Raw genomic sequence first — 13008 nt, forward strand, 5'->3', positions numbered from 1 at the left:
TGCATGCTCCTAGTTATCTCCTGCTTGGACTACTGCCATGCGCTCTAAGTGGGGCTACCTTTGAAGGGACCCAGAAACTACAACAAATCCAGAATGTGGAAGCTAAACTGGTGACTAGGAGCAGCTGCTGAGACCACATAACACCCGTCCTGAAAGACCTACATTGGCTCCCAGTACGTTTCCGGGAACAATTCAAAGTGTTGGTGCTGACCTTGAAAGCCCTAAATGGCCTCATCCCAGTATACCTGAAGCAATGTTTCCACTCCCATCGTTCAGCCCAGACAATGAAGTCCAGCTCCGAGGGCCTTCTGATGGTTCTCTCACTGTGAGAAGTGAGGTTACAGGGAACCAGGCAGAGGACCTTTTTGGTAGTGGTGCCCGCCCTGTGGAACGCCATCCCATCAGATGTCAAGGAAACAAACAACTATTTGGCTTTTAGAAAACATCTGAAGGCAGCCCTGTTTAGGGAAGCTTTTAATATTTGTTGAATTTTTGTATTTTATTATATTTTGCTAGATGCCGCCCAGAGTGGCTAGGGAAATATTATTATTATTATTAATTCCCATAGCTATCTGGTTGGCCGCTTTGCCCGCATTCAATAGAGCTGCTCTTATGTTCTCATTTTCAGCACTCAAACCACAATATTACCCTGGCCGCCTTCTTGAGCCAAAGGAAAGTCGTTGAATTCAGACGGCTGGTGTGGGGAGTGTTAGCCTTACCTGAAAAGTACTTCTTCAGTTGAGATGTGAGCTCTGCCAGGACTCAATGGCAGGGTTGCTAAATTGCTTCAAAGGAATTTAGGGGAGAGAACATCCTACAGGCATGATATTACCATGGATCTTGATTGGGAATTTGGATAGCAGCACTGACAAAATCATAGAATCATAAGAAGAGAGGAAATAAGGAAAGTCTTGTGAAATGGCAGGTTAGAAATACACTTCCAAATTACTAGCTGGGCCTAATGACAGGCTCTCCACTACAAGCTGTCTTGGTGCTTGCTGTGCGTGCATTTTACATAGATGTGCACAGTAGCTCACAGGGCTTAGGAACCTGGGAAACTGCTGCCTGTCAGATCGGACTGTTTGCCCATTTTTTAAAAAAATAATAATTTTTTTATTAATTTTCCAATTTTAAGACAAAACAACAACATACAAACATCAACAAATGCAAACAAACGCATAAATATAATTTCTTAACCTCATTTTCATAAACCTCCTTTCTCAGACTTCCCCATACCTCACCCTTTTTTGCATCCTTATTTTACAGTTTTTCAGCAACCCTTTTTGCCAATTAAATTTAAACTTATTATCCTTCTCAATTTCACCTTAAATCATCAAACAATTTCAGCTGTAATTCTGCATCTTCCTTCCCCTTAACATTTTAGCACTCCTCAATTTTATAACGGTTCTTAAGATATACTTTAAACTTCTTCCAGTCTTCCTCCACCGTCTCTTTCTCTTGGTCACGGATTCTGCCAGTCATTTCTGCCAATCCCATAAAGTCGATCACTTTCGTCTGCCATTCTTCCAGTGTGGGTAATTCTTGTGTCTTCCAATACTTTGCTAGAAGAATCCTTGCTGCTGTGGTGGCGTACATAAAAAAAGTCTTGTCCTTCCTTGACACCAATTGGCCGACCATGCCCAAGAGGAATGCCTCTGGTTTCTTATGAAAAGTACATTTAAGTACCTTCTTAATTTCATTATAGATCATTTCCCAAAAGGCTTTAATCTTTGGGCAGGTCCACCAAAGGTGAAAGAAGGTGCCTTCAGTCTCATTACATTTCCAACATTTATTATTGGGCAGATGATAAATCTTCGCAAGCTTGACTGGGGTCATGTACCACCTGTAAACCATTTTCATAATATTTTCTCTTAGGGCATTACATGCCGTAAATTTAATACCGGTGGTCCATAACTGTTCCCAGTCAGCAAACATAATGTCATGGCCTATGTCCTGTGCCCATTTAATCATAGCTGACTTGACTGTCTCATCTATTGTATTCCACCTCAGCAACAGATTATACATTCTTGATAAATTATTAGTATTGGGTTCTAACAATTCTGTTTCTAATTTCGATTTCTCCACCTGGAAGCCAATTTTCCTGTCTTGTTTGAAAGTCTCCATTATTTGATAATAATGAAGCCAGTCTCGTACCTTGGACTTTATTTTCTCAAAACTCTGTAATTTGAATTTGCCACTTTCTTGTTCTAAGATTTCAAAATATTTTGGCCATTTAGATTCCATATTAAGTTTCTTCACCTCCTTAGCCTCCATTGGTGATAACCACCTAGGAGTTTTATTTTCCAACAAATCCTTATATCGAATCCATACATTGTATAATGCTTTCCTAACAATATGGTTTTTGAAACCCTTGTGGACTTTAACCTTGTCATACCATATATATGCATGCCAACCAAACCTATTGTCAAATCCTTCCAAGTCCAGAATGTCAGCATTCTCAAGAAGTAGCCAATCTTTCAACCAGCAGAAAGCTGCCGCTTCATAGTACAGTCTTAAGTCCGGCAGGGCAAACCCCCCTCTTTCTTTTGCATCAGTGAGTATCTTAAATTTTATTCTGGGCTTTTTGCCCTGTCAGACAAATTTAGATATATCTTTCTGCCACTTCTTGAAACAGTCTAGTTTATCCACAATTTGTAATGTCTGAAACAAAAATAACATTCTAGGCAATACATTCATTTTGATCACTGCGATTCGGCCTAACAAGGAAAGCTTCAAGTTCGACCATATTTCTAGATCTTTCTTTACCTCTGTCCAGCACTTGTCATAATTGTCTTTAAATAAATTCACATTTTTAGATGTCATGTTAATCCCCAAATATTTTACTTTCTTTGCCACCATTAACCCAGTTTCATTTTGAAATCTCTCTCTTTCAACATTTGTTAATTTTTTCCCCAAAACTTTAGTTTTTTGTTTATTCAACTTAAATCCTGCCACCTGACCAAAAACTTGGATTAACTCTAAAACTCTTTTTGTACTAGTGTCTGGCTCTTGTAAAGTCAATACTAAGTCATCTGCATATGACTTCAATTTATAATGTTTTGCTCCCACCTGAACCCCTTTTACCAGCTGGTCCCCCCTGATCATATTCAACAAAACCTCCAGGACTGATATAAAGAGTAGTGGGGATATTGGGCACCCCTGCCGTGTCCCTTTTTCTATAGAAAGTTCATCAGTAACCACATTATTTACAATTAACTTTGCCTTTTGTTCAGAGTCTATTGCACCTATACCATTTTCAAACCTTTGCCCATTTAGTCCAGGACTGTCTGACAAGCAGATTTCTTGCCCATGACCTGGCTACTTATTCCCTTTAACTGGAGATGTGAGTGATTGAACCCGGCATCTTTTGCAAGCAAACCATGGAGTCTTCTGCTGAGCTATGGTTTGTGTTATGTACTAAAGTTCTCACCCTGGGCCAGCAGGGGGATACTGTAGATAGTTATGCAAATGAAGGATCGAAAGTGACATTCAGTGATTGGATAGTTTTAGAAAGTTGCTACAGTTACGTTGTTCTGGAGCTCTATATAAGCAGGCTGACTGAGCTCTTCAGTTCAGTTCTATTCTGGCCTCTGAATAAACAAGAGCTGTTGAAGAATCGCTGTGTCGTCTGATATGTTCGCCCACAATTTAACAGTTTGTTCCTAATTGGAGTCAATAGATATATCCCATCCACCCCACACTGAGGCAGCTCCAACCCTGAAGTGTATCCCGGTATATGTGTATGTACATTAAAAACATTTTTTAAAAGGCAGCTCAAAAATTCTCCCCTAAAATAAGAGAGGGGTAGGTACCAGAAAATGGAAACTGCGCCTTGTAAATAAGGATACTTGGAGCATATGGAAGGCAAGCAGTCAACTGCTTGGAGCTAGAACATTAGAGTAGTACTGGGAAATCTTAAGAATTTCTTCCGAATCTTGCCTGCAATTGGAAAAACAAAGTGGCCAACTTTGAGCTAGGAATGGCAAATACAATCAGCAAATGTATATGCAGAGAAGTGGTGTAAACATAAATATACTAACATGTGGTGAATTAAAAATAAAACATCTGGAAGAGAGGAGGAAACAGCCCAGGCCCTACAGCAGCTTGCATAGATCTTTTGTGTGGGAAGTGATTTTGCTGCACAGTTTGAGTATCTGGTACTCCAAATACTTAACGCTTGCATGAAAATATTTATCTTACTGGTGTGACATTGCTTTTAACGTGCTTTCTCCAGCGTTGTGCTGGCCAGGCAGAGTAATATTGACACAAGCATGTGCAGCCCCACCACTTTAGTCTATTTATATACCCTGTAAGAATAACATGCATCTTTAATAATTCTTTTCTGGAATATTGATGTTTCAGAAACGAAAAACCCTGGCATGAGAATTCCATTGGCACTGGAAATTCTTTGTGAAGTATAGTACTAACCATCACACAGGGAAACCCATGTAAATGCTACAGAGGATCAAACACTGAAATGTATATGAATAATATATTAGCGGATATACAGAACATATAATTAAAATTGAAATAGTGGAGCAAATTTATAAAATATTTAAACGGGACGGTGGAGAACACTGCAGAGATTCACATACGTTGCTTGTCTTCCAGTCAGTCACTATACACGGTTGGCTCGTAACAGAGCTCGGTTTTACAGGGAGAAGATGTTTCTCACCATAAAAACCGTATCCTTAAATCTTTCAGGCTGACTTTGTAGGCATGAAAAGTGCCGGGTAATCAGAAGTTAAGATTGCAGTTGGTTCCCCGAGCAAAAGTTAGATCCTTCGTTACCACAGGAAAGAAATGGGAGAAGAGGACAGTCGCCCCCGCCCCCACTTCACGTGGAAGTTTGCAAAACGGGTGGTGTCAATCTCATCTTTTTTTTCCTTTTTTTTTTGTTTCCAGATTAGGGCAAGGACAAGAAAGGGCTTTGCACACCCACAAGCGTGTGCTTTTAAGTGGATGAAAAGGTAAAGGGACCCCTGACCATTAGGTCCAGTCATGGCCGACTCTGGGGTTGCGGCGCTCATCTCGCTTTATTGGCTGAGGGAGCCGGCGTACAGATTCCGGGTCATGTGGCCAGCATGACTAAGCCGCTTCTGGCGAACCAGAGCAGTGCACGGAAACGCTGTTTACCTTCCCGCCAGAGCGGTACCTATTTATCTACTTGCACTGGAGTGCTTTCGAACTGCTAGGTGGGCAGGAGCAGGGACCGAGCAATGGGAGCTCACCCTGTTGTGGAGGTTTGAACCGCCGACCTTCTGATCAGCAAGCCCAAGAGGCTCAGTGGTTTAACCCACAGAGCCACCCACATCCCTAAATGGATAGTTCCTGGCATAAGTTATGCCCTGGTTTTGGGCAGCACTGAGCTTCTCCCCTGCCATCTGCTCTCCCCCCCCCCCATTAAATCAAGCTGTTTTTATGCTTGTCAGCATTCCAGAACCTGTCTTTGTTGAAGGAAACATTGGTGGTGGTGATAGCCACAAGTTGCTTGATTTTGGAAGGAGAGTTCAGGGAGAAAGCAGCTGGAAAGAAGAGGTTGAGTGTTATTCAGCGAAGTGTTACTCAAAGTAGACTGTTGAAATTAGTGGGCCTAACTCAGTCATGCTCATTACTTTTTCTTGAGTAAAATGCAGCTGAATGCTGCCCATTGAATTCTCCCATCCCCTTGCCCTTGTCCTCTGCAAATTCCACCCTTCAGTGCATTTTTCAGCAGAGAAGGATCTTCGTGTTGTATCCAAATATTTCCTTCTCCTACAGAAGCTTTTCTACTAGGGATAACGGACACAGGTATAGCAAGAAAAAATCAGTAAATATTCCTCTATGCCACAGGAGTGGCAAGGATCCTAATTGCTAAAAACTGGAAAAAAGAGACCGTGCCAACAAAAAAGGAATTTCAAGACAAATTTAGAGTATATTGAACTGGCTGGATTAACAGAGGCAATTAGAGATCACACTAGACAAGAGTTTCAAAAAGCATGGGGAAAATGCAGAGAATACTTCACAAAACAGTGCCCTAAAATACATACCTGGACTTGTTTCGATTAATGTCTGCAGGAGACTTTGTGGATATTTAAGTTATAATTAGAAAAATATTAATAATTATTCATAAAGGAAACAGTTTATAAGATGTAAATAAGGAGGCCAGATAAAGGATAAAGGAAGTCTTTTATTTGGTTGTTTGTATTGTTGTATGATATGCTCACTGTATGTTATGTTCACGTTTAATGAGGGTGGATTTGTGTATTGGGGGTGGGGGTTTATATTATGTTGTAAATAAAATTCCAGTTGTTTTTTTTAATAAAAAATAATCCTTCTCCCTGTGCCCTCAAAATCTTTGGATGCAACCCTTCGTCTTACATGATTGCAGCATAACGTACAGTTTGTTCATGACTTCTACTTGGCAGCGGGGGGGGGGGGGAAACCTTAACAATAGTAATCTGAAACACTGTAAAATTAATGAATGTTAAAATGATGTAGGATTGAAATGAGCCGGTATTAGCAACAAAGTTAAAAGAATATGTAAAAATGGATTCATAATTAGATGAAAATATGAAGCTCAATATGTTAAGATATAAAATTAAGATAAAAACAAAGAGGGTAAGGATTTGCTGAATTAACCATGTGAACTGGAATACAAAAAAGGGAGGCATGAGGAGGTCAGGAAAATAAGTAAATGAAATATAAGACATGAAAAGATTGATTTGTTTTTAATTGTTTTCTATTTTTCATCTATTTTTTTATGTATTTTGTATTTTTCATTTTTATTTTTGTATCTTTTTTATTTCTATTTTTTCTCTTTTTTATTCTGTAACCTTTTTTTGTCTATAAAATCTTAATAAATATCTTTAAAAAAAAACACAATAGTAATCTGAAAATCCCAATTGGATAGCTCAGTTGGTTGGTACCTGGTGCTGATAAAACCAAGGTTGCAGGTTCGATTCCCATATGGGACAGCTGCTTATTCCTGCATTGGCAGGGGCTGGACTACATGGTCCTCAGGTCCTTTGCAACTCTATGATATACATGAGAACTCGTTTTCTCCTTGAACTGAATGCCATTTCTCCAGGTAACGGAGCTAGTTTGGCCACGGAGCTACCATTTTGGCTGTGTCTGCGTGCATTACTTTGTTTTGCTTTGCTTTGTCCAACGCGTCCCGCAGCAGTGTTGATTGTGAGATGCCCTTCTTGCTACTTCGTGCCCTCAATATCTTTGCTTTTTTTTGGTCTTCTTCCCTCCCCCCCCCCACTGCCCGTCAAACGCAGGCCAAGAAACGCCAGGCCTTCCTAACAGAGACGTGCGAAAACAACGTGAGAGATCTGGAGTTGCTTTTGGACAGCTTTCCTGTGTCAGGCAAGTGGACAGCAGGTTAGTTGAAGGTAGAAAATGACAGATGCATCTGTCAGCGTTCCAAAGTCGCTACGTTGGGGGAATTCTACAGATGCCTCTTTCATTCCCTCTTCTCTACATGCTTTGATTTGATGACATGATAAGAGCAGTTCTCTCAGCGGTCGCGTGGCCCCGCTAGCTGGGAAGAGGTGACTGGATGCGGCCCCGCTGTTGTCAGCCCCCGCGCTTGATTTACAAGTGCAGGGTTGTGTGTGATCGGTCAGGAAAGGGCTCGCTTGCTGCGCTCCGAATCCAGCAGAGAGAAAAAGTCCTTTACAGCAAGCCTACAAGGGGAACAGATGTTTTTGATTGAACCGAGCCAAATTCAGAAGCGACCTTCAGCTACTTAAAGGTCACGTCTCCAAAAAAGGTTATGCAGGACGCAGAGTGTACACATGTTCCTCTTTATGGTGTTAACTTTTTGAGAAGCCAGTTGAGAAGGGGGTGAGGACTGCATCCGTGCCAGCGCGGATTCTTCCCCAACCGATGTGCAAAAACAAACTTGCTTCTTTCTGTTGTCTGGCATGTGGTGGCAGCAGTGATCACGCCAAATGGAAGTGCGGAAAAGGCAAAGTGTCTCATATATACGTACGTATACGTGTGTGTATATATGTATATGTATACATACATATACGTACATATATGTGTGTGTGTGTGTATATATGTATATGTATACATATATTTATTTCCACTAGGGATTCAAACTAGGGATTTTTCCACTAGGGACTTTACTGGGATCCTTAGTATATATCCACTAGGGATGTGGGTGGCACTGTGGGTTAAACCACAGAGCCTAGGGCTTGCAGATCAGAAGGTTGGCGGTTCGAATCCCCGCGATGCTGTGAGCTCCCGTTGCTTGGTCCCAGCTCCTGCCAACCTAGCAGTTCGAAAGCACATCAAAGTGCAAGTAGATAAATAGGTACCACTCCAGCAGGAAGGTAAATGGCGTTTCCATGCGCCGCTCTGGTTTTGCCAGAAGTGGCTTAGTCATGCTGGCCACATGACCCGGAAGCTGTACGCCGGCTCCCTCGGTCAGTAAAGCGAGATGAGCACTGCAACCCCAGAATCATCCGTGACTGACCTAATGGTCAGGGGTCCCTTTACTACTGCTACTACTACTACTACTACTACTACTAATTTATTTTTATACCCCGCCCATTTGGCTGGGTTTCCCCAGCCACTTTAGGCAGCTCCCAACAGAATATTAAAAACACGATAAAACACCAAACATTGAAAACTTCCCTAAACAGGGCTGCCTTCAGATGTCTTCTAAAAGTCAGGTAGTTGTTTATTTCCTTCACATCTGATGGGAGGGCGTTCTGCATGGTGGGTGCCACCACCGAGAAGGCCCTCTACCTGGTTCCTTGTAACCTCACTTCTTGCGAGGGGGGAAACCAGCAGAAGACCCTTGGAGCTGGACCCTGGTGTCCGGGCTGGACTATGGGGGTGGAGACACTCCTTCAGGTATATTGGAATATTGTGAATCTCCTTGACATCTGACAGGAGGCGGGTGCCACCACCGAGAAGGCCCTCTGCCTGGTTCCTTGTAACCTCACTTCTTGCAGTGAGGGAACCGCCAGAAGGCTCTTGGATCTGGACCTCAGTGTCTGGGCTGAACGATGGGGGTAGATATAAATATATTATAAACACCACAGTTTTGATGATCTCCTTGTCCCTTTGAAGTTTGTTTTGGAGCCCCTGCAATTACGTTTAGATATAAAGCATGTCTTCCTTCCCCATTGCTGTCTGCCACGTGTGGACAGAAACATCTTGAATATGGAAACAAAGAGCGGTCAGATTTACAAAGGGCACTATCCGGTGAAGTAGTTCTGTTAGAGCAATGACTTGGCAGTGCAATAGAACTTCCCCTCTCCTCTTCTTGGGCACCCCATAAATCTGTTCTGGGGGTTTCTCCAGCCTCCAGAGCTGGTTTGGGGATAGTGTGGAGGGGCAGAGGGAGAAGAGAGGGAGGGAAAATATCCTTGCTCTGTTGGAACGACTTCAATCTGCTTGGCTTCATTGCTGACAACCTTTCGGTGTCAGGTAAAGACTCATGTCCCCTGCCCTCAGCCCTCCAGATGTTTTGAGACTACAATTCCCATCATCCCTGATCACTGGTCCTGCTAGCTAGGGATCATGGGAGTTGTAGTCCCAAAACATCTGGAGGGCTGAGTTTGAGGAAGCTTGGCTTAGTTGATGATGTTTCGTTAGTGTGTTTCCAAAGCTTCCTGAGTTCTTGGTATTCTGTATGAATCTGTTAGTGTTTTTTTAACATAATTTGTTAATGGTATAATCTATTTAAATTTATGTTTTTAAATGTATGTTTTGGGGCAATGCTTGGGTAGCAAGTGACTAACAAGCAATAATAATAATAATAATATCAGTCCCAAAGTAAGCATAATTATGAAAGGCACTTACAATTGTAATGCCTTAAAGGCGACAAACATTCAGAAAAGAATTGCTGTTTTAAGAGTCCATATCAAACTACAGCTCAGGGTTAGACTACAGCTCCCCACAAAATGCTAATAGAATGGAGAAGAAACCCGCTCATATTGAATTATTCATAACACAGAGATGTGTGTGTGTGTGTGTGTGTGTGTGTAAAATAGGAATTTAGGGAATATCCACAGATTTACTGTATCAATCCATTGACTCACTTTCCTTAATTCTGCAGAATGTGTGTGCATACTTAAATAAATCTTATCTATTCACAAGTACCCCAATGGTGGAAAAAGAAGACCAAAATACTATTTGGGTTGCATGTGATCTTAATCCTACTCAGAGTAGACTCACTGGAATTAATGGGCATAACTATTTTAAGTCTGTTGAGTATACCATACTCAACAGACTTACTCTGAGTATACCATAGCTAGACGCAACCCTTTGTCTATAACTAAATTGGCTGCTATCCCTGAATAATGTGTTTTTCAAGTGTGCTGGGGCAAATGATAAGTTTGATCTAAAGCTTGGTTTTCAAGCCAAAGGGAAATTCTATTGAAGAAACGTTTTGGAGCCATTTCTTTGAGATAAATAGAGGGGAAATGTTTTGTTAATTGGCCACATACTCAAAGACAAAGGAGCCTTAATTCTAGGCACATCCCATTTTAGTACATTATATCAGAGTCTTTGGAGACATTATACAATACATTATACAAGACGTCATCATACAAATGTCGACGGGATTGGCGTTTGTCCATCCGAATGATGGCAGAATAATTGCATATTCTGCGTGAAATCGTTACTGAGGTTACAGAGTTGTCCCACCCTCCATATTCTCCTGATCTGGCCCCACCGGATTTATTTCCCCAAAAAACTGAAATCTGCACTGAAAAGACACAGATTTTTCCAACATTTCACACATCCAAGCTGCTGTGACGAGGGAACTGAAAGCAGTATGAAAAGAGGACGTCACCAGCTCTACGAACGTTGTCAACGGTGCATTGTATCAGAGGGGGCCTACTTTGAAGGCCTGTAAGGCATCTGTGTTCAAATATTTCTCGCTGTCCGACATCTGTGACCATTCACCAAACTTTCCGAACTTTAATTAGTGAATATGTGATAGCAGATATTTCGGGGGGACAGACAGGAGTGACTCAGAGGATCCCAGAAGATCCGGGATCAATGATGACACAACCACAGTCTGTTTGCATCGCAACCTGGATGCTGGGACGTTACTTCCATGTCTGCTTTCTGCTTGTAACGTGGCCGGGACCTTCCTGCAGTTTCCCCTTGAGTTCTAGCTTTCCCAACAAATGAATGTTAATGAAATCACCACGAACTTCTTAGTGCTTCCGGAACAAAGCGTTTGCAATGGGGAATCCAGACTAGCCCTAGGGAGTTGTGGAGTGTTGTGTGGCCTGGGGAACTGAATCTGCCTCAGATTCTGGCTAGCTGCTCCCTTTCTCTTTGGCACGCGAGAAGAATGGAAATAAGTTTTTGAACTCAGCGTTTTGGATCCGCTTTGTTAGGCTAGAGGTTTTGGCAAGGGAGACTGGCTGCCTGGAGAAGAGAGCCAAGTCAATACAAGTAAATCCTGGGAATAATTATTGATATGAAACATGCCTTTTTGTGTGGGTGCTTTAGTTGGAGTTTGCCTGTCCTTTTGTAGCCTCTGGGAAAAGATGGCAGTTGAAAATATTCTTTTTTTGCAATGTTTTGGGATTCTTCCCTTCTTCTTTTCCCTTCTGACATTATCCATCAACTCCCATGGAACTAGCATTTTTATTCGGTGTCAACGATACAAGCTAAGTTAAGGACAGTGTATCATAGCTGTCAACGTTTCCCTTTTTTAAAGGGAAACTCCCTTATTCCGAATAGGATTCCTTGCAAGAAAAGGGAACAGTTGTCAGCTATGCAGTGTATCTGTGTCTTGATGTTGAATAAAATTTGACTTCTCACTGTAGGTTGACATTCTGCCCTGGTTGCTTAAGTTAACCTAACAAGGTTTTTGACACTCTTTCATGATTCATATAAATATTTAGGAAGGTCTTTCTAGAAATAAGAACTCTAAGGAATGATGTGGCTAAATGCATACCCTCAAACTTTTCTCTGATAAAAATAGGGATGTTGATGATGATGATGATATTTATACCCCACCCATCTGACTTGGTTGCCCCAGCCACTCTGGGCAGCTTCCAACATATAAATAAACATAAAACATTTTTTAAAACCATCCCTATACAGGGCTGCCTTCAGATGCCTTCTAAAGGTTGTCTAGTTATTTATCTCCTTGGCTCAGGGTCACATGACTCCATACCCTTCAGCATTTCTCCGATGTGTCAGGTGTGTGTGCAGCAGCCAGGCCCTGTGACCAGTAGGACTTTGCAGGACTGGGGCCTTCCTAAGTTTGTTCTGAATATGCAAGGCTCGGCCCCACAAGTGAGGCCGATTGGTAACTCACAGCACCTGGTGGCAAGAGCCAGGAAGGGATATAAGGTTAGCATTTCCCTTTGGCTCTTTGTCACAGCAACACGCTTCCTGCCTTGCTGCGTTTGGCTTCTTGCTTTCTGATCCTTGGACCCCTGACTTCGTGACTCCTTTCTTCCTGACCCTCAGACCCTTGGCTTCTTGACTCCCAGCTATCTGACCCTCGGACTCTTGGCTTCCTGACTCCTGGATTCTAGACCCCCATTCCTTCTCCCACCCCGCCATCTTACCCCCGGTCCTGACGTCCCCTGCTGGGACTTCGATCGCCCGTGAACCTGACCGTGACACGATGAAAATAGGGAATCCTAAGGAAAAGCTGTACATTCTGGGATCAAATCAGAAACCAGGATGGCTTTTGTAAATCCAGAACCGTCCCTGGAAAATAGGGACATGTGGAGGGTCTGTGTCACAAAACAGCAGCAGCCAACTCCCTTTGGCAAGTATGTCACATGTTGAAAATATGAGGACCAGTCTAATATGTCCTACAGTACACACAATATTTGATTTGATTCTCATCTGTCAGTTGGGGATCAGTGATAGTGCATTGTTGAGGGGCCATAAGCTGGCTGGTGGATTCTCCAGTTACACACACACACAAAATATCTACAACCTATGCCTCACCTTGGCCACCCAAGATCAAAACTAGTGGGGTAATAATTTTGAAATTGTTCTTAAGAAAACTTAAGGAAGTCC

At 42.2% G+C, this 13008-nt stretch overlaps 1 protein-coding gene across 4 annotated transcripts in view; it reads left to right on the forward strand.

Annotated features, from left to right (window-relative positions):
- The window catches only part of CCDC171 (coiled-coil domain containing 171), a 216156-nt gene that overhangs the window by 53652 nt on the left and 149496 nt on the right, over positions 1–13008 (forward strand). For all 4 annotated transcript variants that reach the window (XM_083718393.1, XM_083718395.1, XM_083718392.1 and 1 more), the window contains one exon: positions 7266–7368. In XM_083718393.1, coding sequence (XP_083574519.1) covers positions 7266–7368 — 103 coding nt within the window. The remainder of the gene's footprint in view (positions 1–7265; positions 7369–13008) is intronic.

The sequence above is a fragment of the Podarcis gaigeae genome (genome assembly GCF_964106915.1).
Source record: "Podarcis gaigeae genome assembly, chromosome: 17".
Lineage (NCBI taxonomy): Eukaryota > Metazoa > Chordata > Lepidosauria > Squamata > Lacertidae > Podarcis > Podarcis gaigeae.